Source organism: Aquarana catesbeiana, linkage group LG06, assembly GCF_042186555.1.
Source record: "Aquarana catesbeiana isolate 2022-GZ linkage group LG06, ASM4218655v1, whole genome shotgun sequence".
NCBI classification, from domain to species: Eukaryota; Metazoa; Chordata; class Amphibia; order Anura; family Ranidae; genus Aquarana; species Aquarana catesbeiana.
Genome location: NC_133329.1, coordinates 350136933 through 350160596, shown reverse-complemented (window position 1 = coordinate 350160596; position 23664 = coordinate 350136933). Strand labels below are relative to the sequence as shown.

The 23664-nt window shown below is 39.2% G+C and overlaps 1 protein-coding gene across 2 annotated transcripts in view; it reads right to left on the bottom strand.

The window, feature by feature from the left end:
* Window positions 1-245: 245 nt before the first annotated feature.
* Window positions 246-23664, bottom strand: part of GRB14 (growth factor receptor bound protein 14) — a 113275-nt gene continuing 89856 nt past the window's right edge. For both annotated transcript variants that reach the window (XM_073634027.1, XM_073634028.1), the window contains 5 exons: window positions 16936-17052; window positions 13910-13970; window positions 11918-12005; window positions 8322-8415; window positions 246-802 (listed from right to left, as the gene is read on the bottom strand). In XM_073634027.1, coding sequence (XP_073490128.1) covers window positions 656-802; window positions 8322-8415; window positions 11918-12005; window positions 13910-13970; window positions 16936-17052 — 507 coding nt within the window. In that variant the 3' untranslated portion in view covers window positions 246-655. The remainder of the gene's footprint in view (window positions 803-8321; window positions 8416-11917; window positions 12006-13909; window positions 13971-16935; window positions 17053-23664) is intronic.

The following is a 23664-nucleotide window of genomic DNA, read 5'->3' as shown; positions in this document are numbered from 1 at the left end:
TCACACAGGACTAAGGAATACCCTGTGGCAGTGTTGATTAGGCCAGCTTTGGCACAGGGGGTAACATGCTTCTCCATATCCAGTAGTGTCAGGCATTTCCTTTTATTCTTGGCACTAAAAGCAGCAGCAGGGGAGAGAAGTAAAGGTGATCATATGCGCTGGTGGGGATTGGTGGAGGGTGAAAGCAAACCTGCTGTTTTTGTTCTGAATTCAAAGGTCCATGATAATTTGCAATGTGTAGCAACTTATAACAAGTAAAACAAGATTTTTTTATTGGTTATTATGCATTTTACACCCTTATCTGCCTTATTAAACAAGCATATTTTTTCGATTTTCTTTTTTTAAAATAAGTGCAAGGAATATTTTCTTTACAGTATAATCCCAACCAGGCCTAACCATTAAAATGAGAACATCAAAAGAGATGTGAAAATTGCAGTAAACATTTACCAATCAGAGCTCAGGTTACTGCAGTCTATTTAGTTAACAATAGTTTTCTGGTTGCAGTGGGTTACTGCACTTTTTCATCCTCAATGCTGGTGCATTTTGCCCACGCTCCTTGCATTGTTGCCTAAATAAGTCTCGTTCTGTCACTGTACATTTTCAATCATGTCATGATTTGGTGAAAAATATTTACAGTATTTTGAACATATTAACATTAGACTGTAACACGGGTACAGTAGTGCTTCAGTGTACATGGCAATATTCCCTTATTCAACTGATGAAATTCAACAAGTTGTGTCAAATCTGTAAATCTTGTGTGTCCTTCATCTAATGTGTAGTACAGCTCTCCTTCATCTTCTATCTGGTCAAAGACAAAAAAAAGAATCAGCAACGCACACTGAAAAAAATAAATAAAAAAATGAAAATAGTAAAAATAATTTAAAAAAATAAAATGGTCACAACAAATACAAATAAGGCCCTACTGCAAATAATAAGTTCATAAACATTGCAATGTGATGTAAAAACACCATAGTTATACCTATAGCAGCCCCACATGCAAAATTTTGAATGAGAAAAACCTCTCCACCTTCTTAAGACCCCTAGTCCCTGTAAAGCGCCTGACAACTGCCTCTCATGCCTGAACTGCGATTCGCTTGCGGGACGGGAAAAAAAGTCCTGCAAGCAGAATCTTTGGGGCGGTGCAAGAGCGCTGTAAACAGCGCTCCTCAGTGCCGGGACAAGGTTATCTAGAGCCCAGGGCGAACATGGCAAACTGCGCTCCCTCTCCAAGATGCATTAGCCATATGTGTCCCCCCACAAAAACACTGCTGAGCACTAATCTGCATGCTTACCCCCTAAGCATAAATTCCCCCTCCTCCAAGTACAAATTGACCCCCCCTGCTGAAATTCCCCCTCTCAGCACAACTTTTTGCCCCCCCCCCATCCACCCCCCAAATCCCCCCAGTTTAAATGACCCCCTCAAATAAAATTCAACTCTCCTAGCACAAATCCTTTACCCCTAAAATTTCCCCTCCCCCACACTTTAAATCCCTCCCTCCCAGCTCAGATTCCCCCCAAATCCCCCCTCCTAGCACAAATACTCTTCCCCAATCCCGCTCCCAACACAGATCTCCTTAGATCACCACTCTTAGCACCCCCCCCAATTTCCTTTCCTAAAATAATACTTACCCCCTGCCGCCCCCCCAATTTCCCCCTCCAACACAAATCCCTTCTCCCCCATTCTCCTTGTGGCGCCCCCCCACCTCCCACGATACCACAGTGCCCCGGGCAGCCATCCCTCTTGCCCTTCCCTTGTCCCGGCCTTGGCGCTCCTACACCGCCCCTGTCCATTGGAATGAATGGTCAGCACTTCCGAAGCACCGCAACACGGCCGCTTTTAACACCTTCTTACCCATTTCTTGGGGTTTAAAAGCCCCCCCCAGTGGCCGAAAAGCACCGCTTAAACAGCGGTAAAGTGCCGCTAAATCTAGCTGTGCTTTACCGCTAACGGACCCGCCACCCCAGCGTCAAAGCATCCTAAGGGACTACATGGGGGTGTGCACCTGATCAAGGACCATTTCATATGGGCTGATTAGCATCTTACATGCAAGAAATGTGCAGCCAGCTCCTGGCTGCCAATTCACCTATGCTGGCTGCTAATCAGAAGTTGGAGGCTTGCAGCACATTATTATATGGGGAAGACACTGTTCTGTACACATGAGGGGGAAAAGGAAGCCCCCAGTACTACTGCCAATTCCCCATACAGTACCCTGTTTCCCCGAAAATAAGACCTAGCGTGATTGTCGGTGATGGCTGTAATATAAGCCCTACCCCCCAAATAAGCCCTAGTTAAAGTCCTTGTAGGTCTTATTTTCAGAGTAGGGCTTATTTTCGGGGAAACAGGGTAGGGCTTATTTTGGGGGTAGGGCTTATATTGCAGCCATCACTGACAATCACGCTAGGTCTTATTTTCGGGGAAGCAGGGTAACTGTTTAGGAACTGCAGAGCTGTTTTTTTATATTTTATGGTGCCTTCAAATATGTTCTCCTCTTAATGGGGATATACAGTATATTGTCAAAATATCCTAATACTGTTTTCCATTCAAAAATATCTAGAATTAAATTGGTAGACCATTGCCCCTGCAGGATCCATTGGATGAAGGTTCTGTTCCACGTTTTTACTATTGTGTTTTCATGAGCAAATAACAAGTCAAGCTTTAGCTCCTCCAATTTTTATGTATTATTTTTTTTTATGTCACTGCCTTAGACTTCTGTAGTGTAAGAGAATTCCCTTCTGTTATACAGCTGCCTTCAATCCAGGATTTGAAATCATGTTTCCTAATTTCACCAAACAGCTGATTACAAGTAATACTGGATCTGTTTTTGTAAATTAAAATTAAAAAAAAAAATAACACACTATGAATTTATTGTTTTTACGTATTGAATGGACCAGAAATATTTTATTGTTCAGATTGTCTGTTTTTGCCAAAAGTGAAGCAGGCTCTTTTCATTCAACCACAGCGCTCTGCTTTTAACAAAATTCTTGACTTACATCCCTCCAGATTCTTCCAGTTTCAACATTGTTCAAGCCCCTGAAACATGTTGGCCTTTGAATGGACACTACAAACATTAAACTTTTCCTGGACCAGTTAATAGTGTAGCACTTTTTTTTTTACATTCCTGGATATGTTAGTCACAAAAGCTAAACCATGGTGTATGCACAAAAGAGAGCAGTCTACTGAATCAACTATGCACTCAAGTGTATGAACTCAAGGGAATGCAGCACTTCATAGATTCATTTCCCTACTTAACCCATTTTGTCAGTGGCAAAGCTGAGTCTGTCCATTTAAATTCCAGGCAAAGAGAAACAATTAAAATTATGTCATTGGTAATGAGCAACATAAAGCTCTTTTACCTTGGAGATAATCCAAAACAGAATATTATACTGGTCTATTAAAGCCCCTATCACCAACATTATCAGTACGATAAAGCCTCTATCACCAACATTATCAGTACGATAAAGCCTCTATCACCAACATTATCAGTACGATAAAGCCTCTATCACCAACATTATCAGTACGATAAAGCCTCTATCACCAACATTATCAGTACGATAAAGCCTCTATCACCAACATTATCAGTACGATAAAGCCTCTATCACCAACATTATCAGTACGATAAAGCCCCTATCACCAACATTATCAGTACGATAAAGCCCCTATCGCCAACATTATTATGTACGATTGAGGACCAGTTGCCACTTCTGCTTTGTTATACAACTAAAGGTTCCTATATCACAGTCTAAACAAGTCTTAAATCCAGTTGCTGTGATGCCATAAATAAAATTAACAAAATAACTTTTTTTTTTTACAATCCCTGACATAGCAATATCCTCCTTATACTGTATGTCTCACTTGCCCACCCTCTCAGACACTGCAGCTCACAGTCAGAGACTGTTCACACCGGTGCGCTTGTCATGCGATTTAACAGTTCCAAATCGCATGACAAGTTGCACCATATTGTCGGCAATCAAATCGATGCGACTCTGACTTTGCGGTGCTGCACATATTTGAAAAAAAAAGGTTCCTGCACTACTTTTTGCAATTTCAGGTGCAACTTGCATAGACAGTGCATGAAGTGGCACAGAGGTCAGCCAAGTAGCACCTGAAATCGCGCTGACCTGCTACTTTGAAATCATGCTACTTTAACCACTTAAGGACCAGCCTCGTTTTGGATTTTAGGCGTTTACATGTTTAGAACAGGTTTTTTTGCTAGAAAATATATATATTTTTTTCTAACACCCTAGAGAATAAAATGGTGGTCGTTGCAATACTTTTTTTTGCACCATATTTGCACATCGGTCTTATAAGCGCACTTTTTTTGGAAAAAATTAAATTTTTTGAATAAAAAAATAAGACAACAGTAAAGTTAGCCCAATTTTTTTTTATATTGTGAAATATAATGTTACGCCAAGTAAATTGATACCCAACATGTCACGCTTCAAAATTGCGCCTGCTCATGGAATGGCGTCAAACTTTTACCCTCAAAAATCTCCATAGGCGACGTTTAAAAAATTCTACAGGTTGCATGTTTTGCGTTACAGAGGAGGTCTAGAGCTAGAATTATTGCTCTCGCTCTACCGGTCGCGGCGATACCTCACATGTGTGGTTTGACCACCATTTTCATACGCGGGCGCTACTCGCGTATGCGTTCGCTTCTGCGTGCGAGCTCGTCGGGATGGGGGGGGTTTTAAAAAAAAAAATTATTTTTATTATTTATTTTACATTATTTTATTTATTTTTACACTGTTTAAAAAAAAAAATTGTGTCACTTTTATTCCTATTACAAGGAATGTAAACATCCTTTGTAATAGAAAAAAGCAGGACAGGATTACACTAAAATGCAATTTAAAAAAAAAAAAAAAAAAAAAAGTCATTTAAAAAAATGACATTGAAAAAAATATGCCTTTAAGAGGCGTGGGCGGAAGTGACGTTTTGACGTCGCTTCCGGCCAGCAGTGTCATGGAGACCAGTGGGCGCCATCTTAGCCTCACTCGTCTCCAGGCACAGCACGGAGTAGGACGCGATCGCCTCCGCCGCTACCGACGGCTCCGGTAAGCGACAGAGGGCACCTGATCATGGCGGGAGGGGGGGCCCCTCTCCTGCCACCGATAAAAGTGATCTCGCCGCAGGGACCACTTTTATCAGAAAGCCAGTTAACCACTTCCCGTCTGCTGTATGTCATATGACGTCCTGGACTTTGAGTGGGGATATTTGAATTGCCGGCGATTTCCTGCACTGTAAAAACAATAATAGCAGCTGTTCAGCCGCTTGATTATTTTTACAGGAGGCGGGAGGGAACTTCCCCCCCCCTCGTAGCCCTCCGGTGCTTCTACCAGCTCGCCCATGTGATTGGCGAGCTGGAAGAATGAATCGGCTGGCGGCAGAAGTTTATCATAGAGAATACCCGGCAGTCTCTATGACCTTCGGAGGCCGGGCACGATGGTATGATGTCACGTCCGGCCTGGGCAGATGTAAACACTGCCTTTTTTTTTAACAGGAAAGGCTGAAATCGCTTTTTTTTTTTTAATCTCAGTCTTTCAAGGCTATATAGACCCCAGATCTCTCTGTAAAGAGGACCTGTCCTGTCCTATTTATATTACAAGGGATGTTTACATTCCTTGTAATAGGAATAAAAGTGATCAAATTTTTTTTTTTAAGGGAAAGTGTAAAAATAAAATAAACAATAATAATAAAAAATAAAATAAAAATAGAAACTGTCCCGTCCCTGCGTGCTCGCACGCAGAAGCGAACCCATACTTACGTCTTGCCCACATATGTAAATGGCGTTCAAACCACACATGTGAGGTATCGCCACGAACATTAAAGTGAGAGCAACAATTCTAGCCCAAAATTCTAAACAGGTAACCTGTAAAAATTCTCGCTTATAGGGGTTGTTTAGTGCCGAAGTTTGGTGCCATTCCATGAGCGTGCGCAATTTTAAAGCATGACATGTTAGGTATTTAATACTCGGTGTAACGTCATCTTTCAAATCATACATTAGTGTTTTGTTTTTCTTTATTCATGAAACAGTTTTTATTCCAAAAAAAAAAAAGCGTTTGAAAAATTGCTGCGCAAATACAGTGTGACATAAAAAGCTGCAACAATCGTCATTTTATTCCCTAGGGTCTCTGCTAAAAAATATATAAAATATTTGGGGGTTCTGAGTAATTTTCTAGCAAAAATATGATGATTTTTACATGTAGGAGAGGAGTGCCAGAATTCCTGATTCCCTTACCGAAGATGGCGGCGGCAGCACCCGAGGACAGAGGGACGGTTGGGCCTCGGGTGCTGACATCGCGGGCACCCTGGACAGGTAAGTGTCCTTATTTTAAAAGTCAGCAGCTGCAGTATTTGTAGCTGTTGACTTTAAAAAAAAAATTTCCTCTGCTTTAAGTGAAGTAGCACAATTTGAAAGTAGCATCAATGTGAACAGTAATTTTAGACACATCTCCACACGTCACAGAATAGTGTAACAATATGTGTGATCAAGTCATATATTATGATATGCAAAAACTGAGTATAATATAAATCAAACTGTCATGTTTAGTTTGTGGGAAAATACACAGTTGACAAAGGTGGTCAGGACTAGGTGTGAAGTACAGGCTTGTAAATTAGCAGTGACAATGCTGGTAGCCACACTGCCTGCAACTTTTTTTCTCCCACTGTACTGTAAGCAGGCGCAGCCTACATAAAGTGGCAACTCTGCTCTGAATTCAGGAGCAGATTAGCATTGTTGCCACACCATCATAGGAAGCTGTGTTATCACCTAATGCAGCTTCCTGTGATGGTGTGGCAACAATGCATCACTAGCAGGGTAACAAGGGGGTTGATTTAATAAAACTGGAGCGTGCAAAATCTGGTGCAGTTCTGCATAGAAACCAATCAGCTTCCAGGTTTTATTGTCAAAGCTTAATTGAACAAGCTGGAGTTAGAAGGAAATTGGCTACCATACACAGCTGCACCAGATTCTGAGTGCTCCAGTTATAGTAAATCCCCCCTATGGTGTTTGTGGGACTTTGCAGAGAAAACTGTAAGTGCAGATGCCCTTAAAATTAAGTGCCACAGTATATATACACTCACCGGCCACTTTATTAGGTACACCTGTTAAATTGCATGGTAACACAAATTACTAATCAGCTAATCACATGTCAGCTACTCAATGCATTTAGTCATCTAGATGTAGTGAAAACAACTTGCTAAAGTTTAAATCCGAACATCAGAATGGGGAAGAAAGGAGATTTCAGTGACTTTGAACATAGCATGGTAGTTGGTGCCAGATGGGCTGGTCTGAGTATTTCAAAAATTGCTGATCTACTGGGATTTTCACACACAACCATCTCTAGGGTTTACAGAGAATGGTTTTTAAAAAGAGAAAATATCCAGTGAGTGGCAGTTGTGTGGACGAAAATGCCTTGTTGATGTCAGAGGAGAATGGGCTGGTTTGAGATGATAGAAAGGAAACAGTAACACAAATAACCACTCGTTACAACCAAGGTATATAGATCTCTGAATGCACAACACATCAAAACTTTAAGCAGATAGGATACAGCAGCAGAAGACCACACCGGGTGCTACTCCTGTCAGATAGCACCAGGAAGCTGAGGCTACAACTCACACAGGCTCACCAAAACTGGACAATAGAAGATTGGAAAAACGTTGCCTGGTCTGATGAGTCTCGATTTCAGCTGCGACATTCAGATGGTAGGGTCAGAATTTGGCATAAACAACATAAAAGCATGGATCCATCCTACCTTGTAACAAAAAAACAAAAAAGCTCAAATCATCTCACCACTGGTTTCTTGAACATGACAATGAGGTCACTGTACTCCAATGGCCTCCACAGTCACCAGATCCGCATCATGGATGTGCAGCCGACAAATCTGCAGCAACTGCGTGATGCTATCATGTCAATATGGTCCAAAATCTCTGAGGAATTTTTCCAACACCTTGTTGAATCTATGCCACAAGCAATTAAGACAGTTCTGAAAAGGGGGTTCAACCTGGTACTAGCAAGGTGCACCTAATAAAGTGGCCAATGAGTGTAAAAAAATATATACACACACACATTTTTTCTTTATTAGGAGGCTATGGTCCTACTTTAACCTAAAATACAGAGTATCCGGAGACTGCTTGTTGCTTTTAAGGGAAGTGGGAAAGCACATGACCCGTCATGCTACTACAGTATGCAAACCATCTAAAATTTGAGTGGTTGCTATGGGATACCCTTTACACATTTTCATTGTCCTCCGCACTGCCTTAATGGATAATCCTGCTTGTTTTTTTCATACAAGTATACATTATACTACAAATAAAAACTTACTGGTGAAATCTGAAAATGCTTTATCTTCTGCCCATGACACATGGAAAGAACAAATGATTTTGGTGCACTTTGGCTGTCACGGAGCAAAAATACTCTAGAAAAAATACAAAAATTTAAGGTACAAAATAATCTCAATGACATCAGATTGATTGCAAAACTCTTATCTCCATTAGCACTTAGCCCCCGTTCACATCGGCGCGATTTGACATGCACATTGACAGGTCAAATCGCATGTCAAATCCGAACCTATTGCCGGAAATAAGAGCGTCCCAATCGGTGCGACGCCGACTTTGCGGCGCGCACTGATTTCCAAAAGTAGTTACTGCACTACTTTTGGCAACTTTGGGGGCGATTTCAATAGACATCTGTGCATGAACCTGATAAAATGTCTTTCAAGTTGCCCCCAAAGCCGGACTGAAATGGGGCTTTGAAATTGTGTGAGTTCAGATGAACTTGCACGATTTCAAAGCTGTGTTCAGCGTGAACGAGGGCTTAATTGTATTGCCGTTATCCCCTGATTGACTAATTATTGCATAGAATTCTTGTCTCATCTCTCAATTTTATTGAGCCATCCTTAGGGAATTATGAATGTTTATTTACAACAAAAAAAGAATCTGTATATATGCTTTTTTTTTTTTGTTCTTGTATGTGCTCTTCTGCACAATTTACTGTCTGAATAGCACTGTAAAAAATTTAGAAAGCGTTCAGAATATCAGATAGGACTTAAAAATAGATCTCTGGGTTAGAAGTGGAAGGAGATAATGCTGAAGCATGTGATTATGCTTTCAAAGAAACTTCAATGGCTTGAGTATTGATTTATCCCTATAGGTCCAAGCTGTCAAGTTTGTGTAGTCCACCAGCTGGCATAGACTACATAACAGCTGAACTTCAAAACGCCTCTCTGATCCAGAAATAAAAACATTAACTCAGAAACTTTCTTTACAGTATATTATCTACTTATAAAGTCTTAAAAATAATGTTTTTTGAAATATGGTAGGAATTTAAAGAACAAGTATAAATTTAAAAGTTCTTTAATATATTGTGAAACATTAACCACTTGCCGACCAGCCGCCGCAGTTGAACTGCAGCAGAATGGCACGGCTGGGCGAACCGACGTCATGTTACTTCGCTTCGCCCTGTGGCCACTAGGGGGCGCGCGCGCACCTGCTGCTCACCCTGGAGCCGATGCGAGTGCCCGGCAGTCACGATCACCGCTGGGCTCCCGCGATCGCGGCTGACAAACGGAGAACCAGGATCTGTCTGTGTAAACACACAGTTTGCGGTTCTCTGAGGGGAGAAGAGACAGATTGTCTGTTCATACAGAGTATGAACAGCAATCTGTCATCTCCCCTACACAGTCCCCTCCCCCCTTCAGTTAGAACACACACTCGGGAACACAATTAACCCTTTGATCGCCCCCTAGTGTTAACCCCTTACCTGACAGTGACATTTTTACATTAATCAATGCATTTTTATAGCACTGATCGCTGTATTAATGCCAATGGTCCCAAAAATGTGTAAAAATTGTCCGATGTGTCCTCCATGATGTCGCAGTCCCGATAAAAATCGCAGATTGCCGTTATTACTAGTAAAAAAAAGATGTATAATAAAAATGCCATAAAACTATCCCCTGTTTTATAGACGCTATAACTTTTGCTCAAACCAATCAATATACGCTTATTGCGATTTTTTTTTTTTTTTTTACCAAAAACATGTAGAAGAATACATATCGGCCTAAACTGAGGAAAAAAATAGTTTTTTTTATATATTTTTGAGGATATTTATTATAGCAAAAAGTAAAAAATAATGCTTTTTTTTCAAAATGGTAGTTTTTTTAGTTTATAGCGCAAAAAATAAAAACCGCAGAGGTGATCAAATACCACCAAAAGAAAGCTCTATTTGTGGGGAAAAAAAGGACGTCAATTTTGTTTGGGTGCAACGTCGCACGACTGCGCAATTGTCAGTTAAAGCGACGCAGTGCCGAATCGCAAAAAAGTGCTCTTGTCAGGAAGGGGGTAAAATCTTCCGGGGCTGAAGCAGTTAAGCAAGTGTGTAAATATAAACTTTAATGTTTTCTCCTTCTATTGCTATCCACAAAGATCATTGGATCTGCCAATTAAAATCTACTTCTATTTTCTTGTCACATGCACACAATAAGTGTTAGGAGAGGATACAATTGCCTGTTATGTTTCATTAAGGATGCTGTAGATGCATTTTCCATGCAACTTCTATTCCTAAACATAATGCTTATTAAGCTTATGCAATTAGTAACAAGGATGTAGAATCTCTAACACACATTAACCGGGCTCAATTCACAAAGAGGTATTTTCCTTTTTAAAAATTGCAGTAAAATAGCTCATAACGTTTTTCAAAACTGTTTGTGAAATTCACAAATACTGTAAATGCTACTAAAATAAAGCTTAGTTATTTCATCAGGATGTGAGGTATTTATCTCATGAAACTATTCGGTATTTTACAGTATCCCATGAAATGATATTTAGTGGAACGGATACAGTGGAGAAGGTTTGGCACCCCTGACAGTTTGTATTGCTACTAAAGAGCTAAAATGGTTGAAACCGTAGAAATGTGCCTAATTAGTGCGGTCCCTGAAGCATACAGTGAGGGAAACAAGTATTTGACCCCCTGCTGATTTTGTATGTTTGCCCACTGACAAAGTAATGATTGTCTAGAATTTTAATGGTAGGTTTTTTTTTTAACAGTGAGAGACAGAATAACAACAAAAATATCCAGAAAAATGCATTTTAAAAAAGTTATAAATTGATTTGCATTTTAATGAGTGAAATAAGTATTTGACCCCTTCGCAAAACATGACTTAGTAGTTATGGAGAAACCCTTATTAGCAATCACAGAGGTCAGATGTTTCTTGTAGTTGGCCCCCAGGTTTGCGCACATCTCAGGAGGGATTTTGTCCCACTCCTCTTTGCAGATCCTCTCCAAGTCATTAAGGTTTCAAGGCTGATGTTTGGTAACTCGAACCTTCAGCTCCCTCCACATATTTTCTATGGGATTAAGGTCTGGAGACTGACTAGGCCACTCCAGGACCTTAATGTGCTCTTTCTTGAGCCACTCCTTTTAGTTATACTTTAAGTAAATCAGCCCCAATAATTCTGTGTTTTTACATATTTAGGTTTCTATGCATTACTGATGCGAAACTGATTCAAAAAGGTACGGACTGTTCCAAATTGGCTATTATATTTTTACATGCCAGGACCACTACTTAATTTATGGTTTGCACTGACACTTTACTCATTGACACTCCATCTAATATTTGCACTGTGATATTATTCGCACTTTATTGTTACATTATTCATTATTCAATGATCTCTATTCAGGTTTTTATGTGATTCTCTAACACTGCGCGAGATCACTTTATACATTTACTACTTAATTACTGCATACCTTTTTTATTTATTTCCTTTATTGAATTGACTTTAATGCCTTTTTTAAGGTATTTACTGAATGTTTATATATATCTATCTATATATATATATATATATATATATATATATATATATATATTTCTTAATGAATTAATTATGATCATTAATTAATATCAGCTATGAGACTGAACTTACCCATTCACAAGTCCTTGTTGACGTATCAGTTTTTGAGCTTCATCTCTTGATATTTTATGGTGGAACCAGGGTTGTGACATGTGGACTGCTAAATATTTGAACGATTTTGTAATTCAGTAGTTATAAAATATGTACAAAATTAAACGAAATTAAGGACCAATACTTTAGTAGCATCCAACATTCTACCGCACAAGGAAACAAAATCAGGCTTATATAAAGTCTTCAAAAGGCAGGGAAAGAAAGGAAATCAGAATAACAGTGTAGAATTGAAATTGTTCTTATATCCAGTATATTTTTTAATGTGAAAAAGGTTAGTTTAGAAGACCCCGCTTCAAAACAAGTGAGCTGAGATATGAGCTCATTCAGAACATTTTAATGCATTGAAGCTGAGGGGCCTGGAGGCAAGAAGGTGGTCAATTGGTTGCTGTAGGAAACGTATCTACCTGTCCTTTCTAATGTGACCCAAATGGCAACTTAGCTGCCTATGTTGTTTAATCCACATAAACTTATCAGAAAGCATCTCTTAGGTAATGTCAATCCAGTTTACTGACATCTGGTTGGTCCTTTCCTATACAGCTTTTTTTCGCTTTAAAATGCTTATGAACTAAGCTAGATTGTAACAGGAAAAATAAGCACCTTATATTAAAAATTAACATCATTAATACATTTCTGCCATTTTTTGATTGATTAAACAAATGTAGAATTAAGTTGGAATTTAAGTAAGTGAGCAAGTTTTCTATTTCTAGCAAAAAATTGTGCTATTGAATATTTACAGTATCATCAACCTGAAACCAGTGTTATCCAAACTAGTCTACCCAAAGTGAAAAAAAAAAGTTTTGTCTATAGTTCTACTTTAAGGAGTGATAACCTTTATATTTATTCTTTTTTTTTCATAACAGCTGTTAAAAGATTGCTGACAGTGTAATAGCAGCCTTATAGTGGGAAAAGGCCATTTTTTTGCAGAACATGCTAAATTAAGTAAATTGAACAGTTTAAGCATTAATGTGCACCTGTAGCCAAAAGTGAAGATTTGCAATATCATATCCATAATTGCTTATGTACTAATAGATGTTTCATTGTTCTAATTTTAGTTAAATTGCATCTGACTCCTGATGATTGGTTGAAAGCCAAGAAACGCGTTGACAACTTATGGATGCACATATTGTTTTATTGTAAAATAATTTTTTCTTTGAAATTGTACCTATTGTATGAATTATGTCTACTGTCTGATGGTCTGTATATGCCTAACTGTGTCCTATGTTGTTTTTTATTTTTGTACTATGTCCAAAGATGAATTTTATTAAACTATTTCGTACCATTAGCATCTTGAAAATCCTTTGCGATTATGGTATTGTAGGCTTTACGAATAACTATGGACAGTACACCACACTATGGATTATAGATATAATACTGGTTTCAGGTCAATTCAATTTGACTCTGACCAATTAGCTTATACATTCATTGACATGTCTCACGCAAAGTCCCGCTACTATCCCCTTCTTTTTTGCGCCAAATGACAGGGAAGGAGGCATGTCAGTGCATTTCTTGGTGTGGACAGGTCACAACTCCTTTTTTTTTTATCATATGAAACATCTTGAAGTGATAACTGTGTCTAAGCAGTACCCTAAAAATGTTTTTTGCAGAATTTTGGTATGTGAGTGTGCCTGGGCACCCATAACCTCTGACTGCTAGAGGTTTGGAGAGTAATTTGGTGAGGTCACTACTGTGCTGATCACTCTTCATGCTGGAGGTACTGACATTAGGAAGCAAAGTCCTGCCTCTACCAAGCTTTTTTATTGCTGTCCATATGTCAAAATTGTATTGCTGTCCATAGGTCTATTGGAAAGTCATGGTGACAGAAAGTAAGAGAAAATATCCCCAGGGGTGACACAGTCAACAGTAAAAAAACTAATATAGGTTCTACCATTCCCCACTCAAACTAAAACTTAAAAAAAAAAATTTTAATGCTGGATTTTAACTTAATATGCTTACCTAAGTTCATTGAAGAATTCTGAGAACTTCCATGTAAATTGATCCTACCACTGCTTTTTCTCTGTGTGAAAAAAAATGTAATTTGTCTGTAATGAAATTAATTGATAAGTGCTAATATTTTTTATTATATAAAATGAATGAATATATATATATATATATATATATATATATATATATATATATATATATATATATATATATATATATATATATATATATATATATATATATATATATATATATATATATATATATATATATATATATATATATATATATATATATAATCTATATCAGTGGTTCTCAACCCTGTCCTCAAGTACCTCCAACAGGCCATGTAAACATGAAAAGCACTACTCTATATTACCAAAAGTATTGTGATGCCTGCCTTTACACACACATGAGCTTTGATGGCATACTTGTCTTGGTCCCTAGGGTTCAATATTGAGTTGGCCTGCATACAAATACATTTTGGACAATTTCATGCTCCCAACTTTGTGGCAACAGTTTAGGGATGGTCCCTTCCTGTTCCAACATGACTGTGCACCAGTGCACAAACAAGGTCCACGGTCTTGTAATGCTGACGCCTTAAGAGTTCCCTTCACTGAAATTAGGGGGCCAAGCCCAAGCCATCAAAAACAACCCCACTCCATAATTCCCTACTCCAGTAAATGATTTGGACCAGTACGCAAAGCAAGGTACTTAAAGACTTGGATGAGTGAGTTTGGGGTGGAGGAACTTGACTGGCCTGCAGTCCTGACCTCAACCCGATAGAACACCTTTGGGATGAATTAGAGCAGAGACTGGGAGCAATGCCTTCTCGTCCACATCATTTCCTGGCCTCACAAATGCACTTGAGGAAGAATGATCAAACATTCCCATAGACACACTCCTAAACCTTGTGGATGGCGTTCCCAGAAGGGTAGAAGCTGTTATAGCTGCAAAGGGTGGGCCAACTCAATATTGAACCCTACGGACCAAGACTGGGATGCCATTACAGTTCATGTGCGTGAAAAGGCAGGTGTTAAAAATAAAACAATAAAAATGTTCCAGTACTATAACTGGTGAATTGCTGCTCCTGTGCACTTCATACTATTTACTTTTCTATTTTTTATTGACTTTTAATTCTATTTTACCTTATTATTGTGGGGTTTCCTATTCCCTCATCAGTTGCCCTGATATGAAGGAAAAATCTTATAAATATTTTTTTTCAACAAATATGAGCACAAACCTTTATATCTGTACAGATTTGCCACAGGATATTTTTGTATTTTGCTCTCAAGTTCTTATCTCATTAGAGTATGTTTGTTCATGCTTGTTCAGTTGTAGCCTAAATGCCATCTTTGAAAATATGATTGAAAACTGAATATCATAATGAACAAAGATACAATTTTTTTTAAGCTGTGTTTTATCTTTAAAGCTGAACTCCGAGCTGGTGAAAATAAAATCACTAATTAAAGCAGTTATTTATTTATAAAAAAAAAAAAATGGAACACACATAAGAATCTAATAAGAACATACATTTACAAGCTGTCACAACCAGAAGGCTCCCTAGCCACCCTGTCCTAGAGTTTTGCCTTGAAAAATCAAGACATACAAACTGAATATATAAGAGCTTTACAACAAAAGAGCAATAAAAATGCAACAATACCAATGCCATCTGCAAAGTGAAAATAAAAATAGCGATAAGGCTACATTCACACTTAACGTATTGAATCATTGGGCAGATTTGCAGCGATTCTGCCCGCGATCTGAAAGATCTGATGTGCGAGTGACAAATCTAGGGACTCACATTTGAGATGCCATTCATTTGAATGACACCTAAAATCACAGTGCAGGTCTGTGGCGATTGTTGCACGATAAATCGCGTGGCTATCGCGGCAACCCACATTGCGTGAAGCATGCCGCCCAAAAAAAGTTCAGGAGCTACTTTTGGGTGACATGCTTCAGGTGATGCGGGTTGCCGAGATTTATCGTGCAACAATTACGGAAGACACGCACTGCGATTTAAGGTGTCATTCAAATGAATGGCATCTTAAATGTGAGTCCCGCAATTTTGTCATTCACACATCGGCACTTTCAAATCGCAAGCAGAATCTCGACAAATCTGCCCGCGATTCAAAATGCTGAAGTGTGAATGCAGCCTAAAGCCTCGTACACACGGTCAGATTGTTCACCAACAGAGCGTCAGACTTTTGTTCAAAGGACGTGCGCCAGGAACTTGTCTTGCATACTAACGGTACACAATTGTTGGCCAACAAACATGAAGGTAGTGACGTACTATGAGGAATTTCAGCTCTTGAGCGCCACCATTTGAACGCCTTCTGCCAAATTTTGTTTGGTGAGAATTGATTCCGAGCATGTGTGTTTGTACTTTCAACTTTCAACATCCACAGGAGCTTACATACAGCATGTTTACGAAGATGACACCACTGACAAGAGTCACCAATGAAGGGCATTGCTTTTGTCCATTGTGTCATCCATTGTCCATTGTGCCATCTCTGTAAGCATTCTGTAGCATTCTGTGGATGTTGAACACCCTGTACCCCTTCTTCATCAAGAGCTCAATCCCCCATCATCACAGACAGTGTTGATGCGGGAATCCCTCCTGCTGGCCCACTGTCTTCTCCCGGTGGGGGAAACGGTCCCCGCCGGGAGAAGACAGTGATTACTGCTAGCAGCTATCGCAGGTAAAACCCAGCATGCTGGTTGTACCCAAGTTGATCGATCGATCATCTTGGTACATTCAGCCTGCTCATATTCAGTTCGGATCTCAGCCAGTTCCTGCCGAACTGGCCGGAATTTGAACCGTGTATGGTCTGCGTAGCTCTACTAACATTTGAAATTTGAACTGCCTATGTAAGTTAATAAACAAAGTTATGCCCACATTTGCATTACATTCGGTACAGTCCACGTATTTTTGAAAAAAGATACTGACCATTTTGTTAACATTCCATACACAACAATGCATGCATGGAAAAAAACATGTTCTACAATACAGATGGCAATGCAGAAATCACACATACCCGCCATAACAATCCCTCCTGAAGAGCAATGGACAATGCTTCTGTGGGATTTTCTATGACTCTGCTTTTATGACCAGAAAAATCCATCGCCACAAGAGAGTTTTCCGATATGCTTCTCTAAAATTTAGAACATATGCAAACAAAACTTAATTAACTTCATCATTATATGTATATTATTTAGTAAGGGATAGATTCAAAGTGCATGTACTGTTTCAAATGTCACTTTATACAAGGAACATATCTCATGAGTAGGGATGAGGTTAGGGTTCGTCACTACCATGGGTTTGAGGCTAATCCTGCACAGTCATGATTTGTGGTTCCAGCAAATTTGTGTGCAGATTTGCTCAGGAGATTTTTTTTTAAACCACAATTTACTGCATGACCTTCGAACCATGGTCAGAGGGCTTAGAAAGGCCAATAAGGGGGCTTTTGGTTAAGCTACCCCCATCCTTATAAAAGCGAGGGTGAAAGACCAAGCATTCATAGTGTCAGTGAACTGGAAGCTGCTGCAGCAAAAGCATTGGGCAAGCTGACAATCTGCATAGAGAGATATTAGGGTCAGTTAGGAAACCATACTTTAACTCTGATTGCTCTTTGGGCAGTCAACTTCTTTCTTTTTTTATCTAATGATTGAAGGCTTTTTTTTTATTCAGTACGTGGTTGCATTATTTATAAGAAAAAAAATGCAAGAACAGTGTGCACCTGAACCACCTTATATTCTATCATTCACAATCGCCATATTACCTATCCCCATCGATAAAATACAAGTTAGGCATACACTATACCTAATTAAAACTGTCCTGCTGCTGGCCAAGTATATACTACTTGTGGTAAAACACCTGCCTGTATTATTTGGGGTTGATTTGCTTAATGCAAACAGGCAGTTCACTTTGCAATGGATTTTTTTCTTTGCAATGGAATTTTCCCTTAGCTTAGTGAATGAGGTGAAGTTCTGTTGACCTCCATTGTTCAGTTATGTGCTAGCAAAACAACCTTTTTTATCTCCTGCATGTGATTGGGTATTGTTTGCAAAGTGAATTTTCACCAATTTTGTGAAATCAGATACCCTTTTATGTCAGATAGCACAACAGTTTATCAAATCCAAATTGTCAGTAAAAATCTGTGAAATGCAATATATTACCAGATTTTAAGCACAATCTAAAAGATGAGGTTGGGCTGCATATATAGATTCCACATAAAGCTAAAATTGCAAATGGCAGTGAAATGGTGACAAACCTGGATACACAAAATTAAGCAAAGCTTTAAAAGCCCATTCAGCTAAGCAGTTCAGAGTTAACCATAAATGATGGCCCTAGAATTGTTGCTATCACTTTGGTGTGGTGATATCTATCATGTGTGGCACAATCAATGTTTTCATATGTAGGCATCCATGATGCATGCGTCTATGTTCGTATGTGTGTATACATGGGAAGCTTAAAGTGATTGTAAAGTCTCATCTTTTTTTTTTTTTTAAATAAAAATAACAAACATACTTATCTGCTCTGTTGCAGTGGGTTTGCAGAGAGCAGCCCAGATCCTCCTCTTCTCAGGTGCCTCTTCTGTGCTCTGGCCCCTCCCTCCTGTTGAGCGCCCCCTTTCTCTCTTGATTGGCTAACTGATTTTGATTGACAGCAGTGGGAGCCAATGGTGCCGCTGCTGTGTCTCAGCCAATCAGGAGGGAGAGTCCTGGAAGGCTGAGACACTCGTGGACATCGCTGGACAGAGATGGGTCTCAGGTAAATATTAGGGGGGCTGTTGCACACAGAGGGCTTTTTATCTTAATGCATAGGAATGCATTAAGCTAAAAAAAAACCTTCTGACTTTAAAATTCCTTTAACTTTGTTGCTAATACATAGATAGAATTTTAACCGCCTGACTCCCACCCGCCATCATATGACCTGACGGGCTTTGAGCGGGTATATCTGAATGATGCCTGTAGCTACAGACATCATTCAGATACTGCCGTTTTCAGCCGGCAATTCACTACACCATAAGAATGATCATAGTGGCTGTTCCGCGGCTTGATCGTTCTTACGGGAGGCGAGAGGGGACGTCCCCCCCTCCCACCGCCCTCCGGTGCTTCTACCGACTCACCGCTATGATCGGATGTTGATCATAGAGATTTCCGGCGGACCAGATGGTCGCCGAAGTCTCTATGATCGTCGGAGGCTGGGCGCGATGTTATGACATCATGCCTGGCCTCTGCATTCAAAAAAATGCTTCGGCTGGGAAGCGGAGATCGGTTTATTTTTTTTTTTTATTTCAGGCTTCCCAGCCTAGTGGTGAGATGTGGGGTCTTATTGAACCCATATCTCACTATAAAGAGGACCTGTCATGTCATATTCCTATTACAAGGGATGTTTACATTCCTTGTAATAGGAATAAAAGTGATCAAAATTTTTTTTTTTTCAAAAAAGTGTCAAAATAAAAAAAAGAAAGTATAATTAACAATAAAAAAAAAATGTTTTAAAGCGCCCCTGTCCCCGTGTGCTCGCACACAGAAGTGAACGCATATGTAAGTCCCGCCCACATATGAAAACAGTGTTCAAACCATACACGTAAGTTATCAACGTGAACATTGGAGCGAGAGCAAACATTTTGTCCCTAGACCTCCTCTGTAACTCAAAACATGTAACCAGTAAAAAAATTTCAAGTGTCGCCTATGGGGATACGTACCAAACTTTGGTGCCATTCCACGAGCGTGTGTAATCTTGAAGCGTGACATGTTAGGTATCTATTTTCTCGGTGTAACTTCATCTTTCACAATATGCAAAAACATTGGGCTAACTTTACTGTTTTGTTGTTTTTTAAAGCACAAAACTGTTTCTTTCCCAAAAAAAAACGCGCTCGAAAAATTGCTGCACAAATGCCGTGCAAGATAAAAAGTTGCAAAAACCGCCATTGTATTCTCTAGGGTCTTTGCTAAAATATATATATATATATATATATATATATATATATATATATATATATATATATATATATATATATATATATATGTATACAGTGGGGCAAAAAAGTATTTAGTCAGCCACCAATTATGCAAGTTCTCCCACTTAAAAAGATGATAGAGGCCCGTAATTGTCATCATTGGTATACCTTAACTATGAGAGACAAAATGTGGAAATCCAGACAATCACATTGTCTGATGTTTAACCACTTGAGCCCCGGACCATTATGCTGCCTAAGGACCAAAGGTCTTTTTCCAATTTGGCACTGCGTCGCTTTAACTGCTAATTGCGCGGTTATGCAATGCTGTACCCAAACGAAATTTGCGTCCTTTTCTTCCCACAAATAGAGCTTTCTTTTGATGGTATTTGATCACCTCTGCAGTTTTTATTTTTTGCGCTATAAACGGAAAAAGACCGAAAATTTTGAAAAAAAATGATATTTTCTACTTTTTGTTATAAAAAAAATCCAATAAACTCAATTTTAGTCATACATTTAGGCCAAAATGTATTCGGCCACATGTCTTTGGTAAAAAAAATGTCAATAAGCGTATATTTATTGGTTTGCGCAAAAGTTATAGCGTCTACAAACTAGGGTACATTTTCTGGAATTTACACAGCTTTTAGTTTATGACTGCCTATGTCATTTCTTGAGGTGCTAAAATGGCAGGGCAGTACAAAACCCCCCCAAATGACCCCATTTTGGAAAGTAGACACCCCAAGGAAATTGCTGATAGGCATGTTGAACCCATTGAATATTTATTTTTTTTGTCCCAAGTGATTGAATAATGACAAAAAAAAAAAAAAAATATTTACAAAAAGTTGTCACTAAATGATATATTGCTCACACAGGCCATGGGCCTATGTGGAATTGCACCCCAAAATATATTCAGCTACTTCTCCTGAGTACGGGGATACCACATGTGTGGGACTTTTTGGGAGCCTAGCCGCGTATGGGACCCCGAAAACCAATCACTGCCTTCAGGATTTCTAAGGGTGTAACTTTTTGATTTCACTCTTCACTGCCTATCACAGTTTCGGAGGCCATGGAATGCCCAGGTGGCACAACCCCCCCCCCAAATGACCCCATTTTGGAAAGTAGACACCCCAAGCTATTTGCTGAGAGGCATATTGAGTCCATGGAATATTTTATATTTTGACACAAGTTGCGGTAAAGTGACACTTTTTTTTTTTTTTTTTTTTTGCCACAAAGTTGTCACTAAATGATATATTGCTCACACAGGCCATGGGCCTATGTGGAATTGCACCCCAAAATACATTTAGCTGCTTCTCCTGAGTATGGGGATACCACATGTGTGGGACTTTTTGGGAGCCTAGCCGCGTACGGGGCCCCGAAAACCAATCACCGCCTTCAGCGTTTTTAAGGGCGTGAATTTTTGATTTTACTCTTCACTGCCTATCACCGTTTCGGAGGCCATGGAATGCCCAGGTGGCACAAAACCCCCCCAAATGACCCCATTTTGGAAAGTAGACACCCCAAGCTATTTGCTGAGAGGCATGGTGAGTATTTTGCAGCTCTCATTTGTTTTTGAAAATGAAGAAAGACAAGAAAAAACTTTTTTTTTTTTTCTTTTTTCAAATTTCAAAACTTTGTGACAAAAAGTGAGGTCTGCAAAATACTCACTATACCTCTCAGCAAATAGCTTGGGGTGTCTACTTTCCAAAATGGGGTCATTTGGGGGGGGTTTGTGCCACCTGGGCATTCCATGGCCTCCGAAACTGTGATAGGCAGTGAAGAGTGAAATCAAAAATTCACGCCCTTAGAAAGCCTGAAGGCGGTGCTTGGTTTTCGGGGTCCCGTACGCGGCTAGGCTCCCAAAAAGTCTCACACATGTGGTATCCCCGTACTCAGGAGAAGCAGCAGAATGTATTTTGGGGTGTAATTTCACATATTCCCATGGCATGTTTGAGCAATATATCATTTAGTGACAACTTTGTGCAAAAAAAAAAAAAAAAATTTGTCTCTTTCCCGCAACTTGTGTCGCAATATAAAATATTCCATGGACTCGACATGCCTCTCAGCAAATAGCTTGGGGTGTCTACTTTCCAAAATGGGGTCATTTGGGGGGGTTTTGAACTGTCCTGGCATTTTATGCACAACATTTAAAAGCTTATGTCACACATTACCCACTCTTCTAACCACTTGAAGACAAAGCCCTTTCTGACACTTATTTTTTACATGAAAAAGTTTTTTTTTTTTGCAAGAAAATTACTTTGAACCCCCAAACATTATATATTTTTTTAAAGCAAATGCCCTACAGATTAAAATGGTGGGTGTTTCATTTTTTTTTTTCACACAGTATTTGCGCAGCGATTTTTCAAACGCATTTTTTGGGGAAAAAACACACTTTTTTAAATTTTAATGCACTAAAACACACTATATTGCCCAAATGTTTGATGAAATAAAAAAGATGATCTTAGGCCGAGTACATGGATACCAAACATGACATGCTTTACAATTGCGCACAAACGTGCAGTGGCAACAAAATAAATACATTTTTAAAAGCCTTTAAAAGCCTTTACAGGTTACCACTTTAGATTTGCAGAGGAGGTCTACTGCAAAAATTACTGCCCTCGATCTGACCTTCGCGGCGATACCTCACATGCATGGTGCAATTGCTGTTTACGTTTGACGACAGACCGCCGCTTGTGTTCGCCTTAGCGCAAGAGCAGGGGGCGACAGGGGTGCTTTTTTTTTTTTTTTTTTTTTTCTTTATTATTTTTTTGCTTTTTTATCTTATTTTTAAACTGTTCCTTTCATTTTTTTTTTTTTAAATCATTTTTATTGTTATCTCGGGGAATGTAAATATCCCCTATGATAGCAATAGGTAGTGACAGGTACTCTTTTTTGAAAAAATTGGGGTCTATTAGACCCTAGATCTCTCCTCTGCCCTCAAAGCATCTGACCACACCAAGATCGGTGTGATAAAATGCTTCCCCAATTTCCCAATGGCGCTATTTACATCCGGCGAAATCTAAGTCATAAAATGCTCGTAGCTTCCGGTTTCTTAGGCCATAGAGATGTTTGGAGCCACTCTTGTCTCTGATCAGCTCTATGGTCAGCTGGCTGAATCACCGGCTGCATTCTCAGGTTCCCTGTTGAGACAGGAGAGCCAGAGAAAAACACGGAAGATGGTGGGGGGGGGGGCATTCCCTCCCACGGCTTGTAAAGGCAGTCTAGAGGCTAATTAGCCGCTAGGATTGCTTTTACATGAAAGCCGACCGCTGGCTGAAAAGAATGATACCAAGATGATACCTAAACCTGCAAGTATCATTCTGGTATAACCACTCAAAGTCGTGAATGGTGTACCTGAAGACAAAAAAATGGTTAACAATAAAGCACAGTAAACAGTAAAGTATAAATAATTACATACCTGAAAAACAAACATGATAAAACATAATAACAATAACAATAACAATAAAACACTGCAGAATAGAATACAGTAAAAAAAGAGCAGAACAATAGAGAGAGAGAATAGAGAGAGAGAACAATAAAACGACAACTATTTTTTTTTATTTTATATATATTTTTTTTTTTTTACACTTTTTTTGTAACTAACTTTTATAACTGTAACCGGTTCCAGGCTCGGGTCTCTCAAAATGCGATGGCATCTTGGGAGACCCTGTGAAAGTGTGCCTAGTCTGTGCAATGCTGTACCCTACGCTAATACTCAACTAGTAAATGGTAGCGTTCAAAACATTCACCAATGCAAAGACCAGGATTGTCAGGACAGGAGGGACAATAATAGCGGGTGTCACG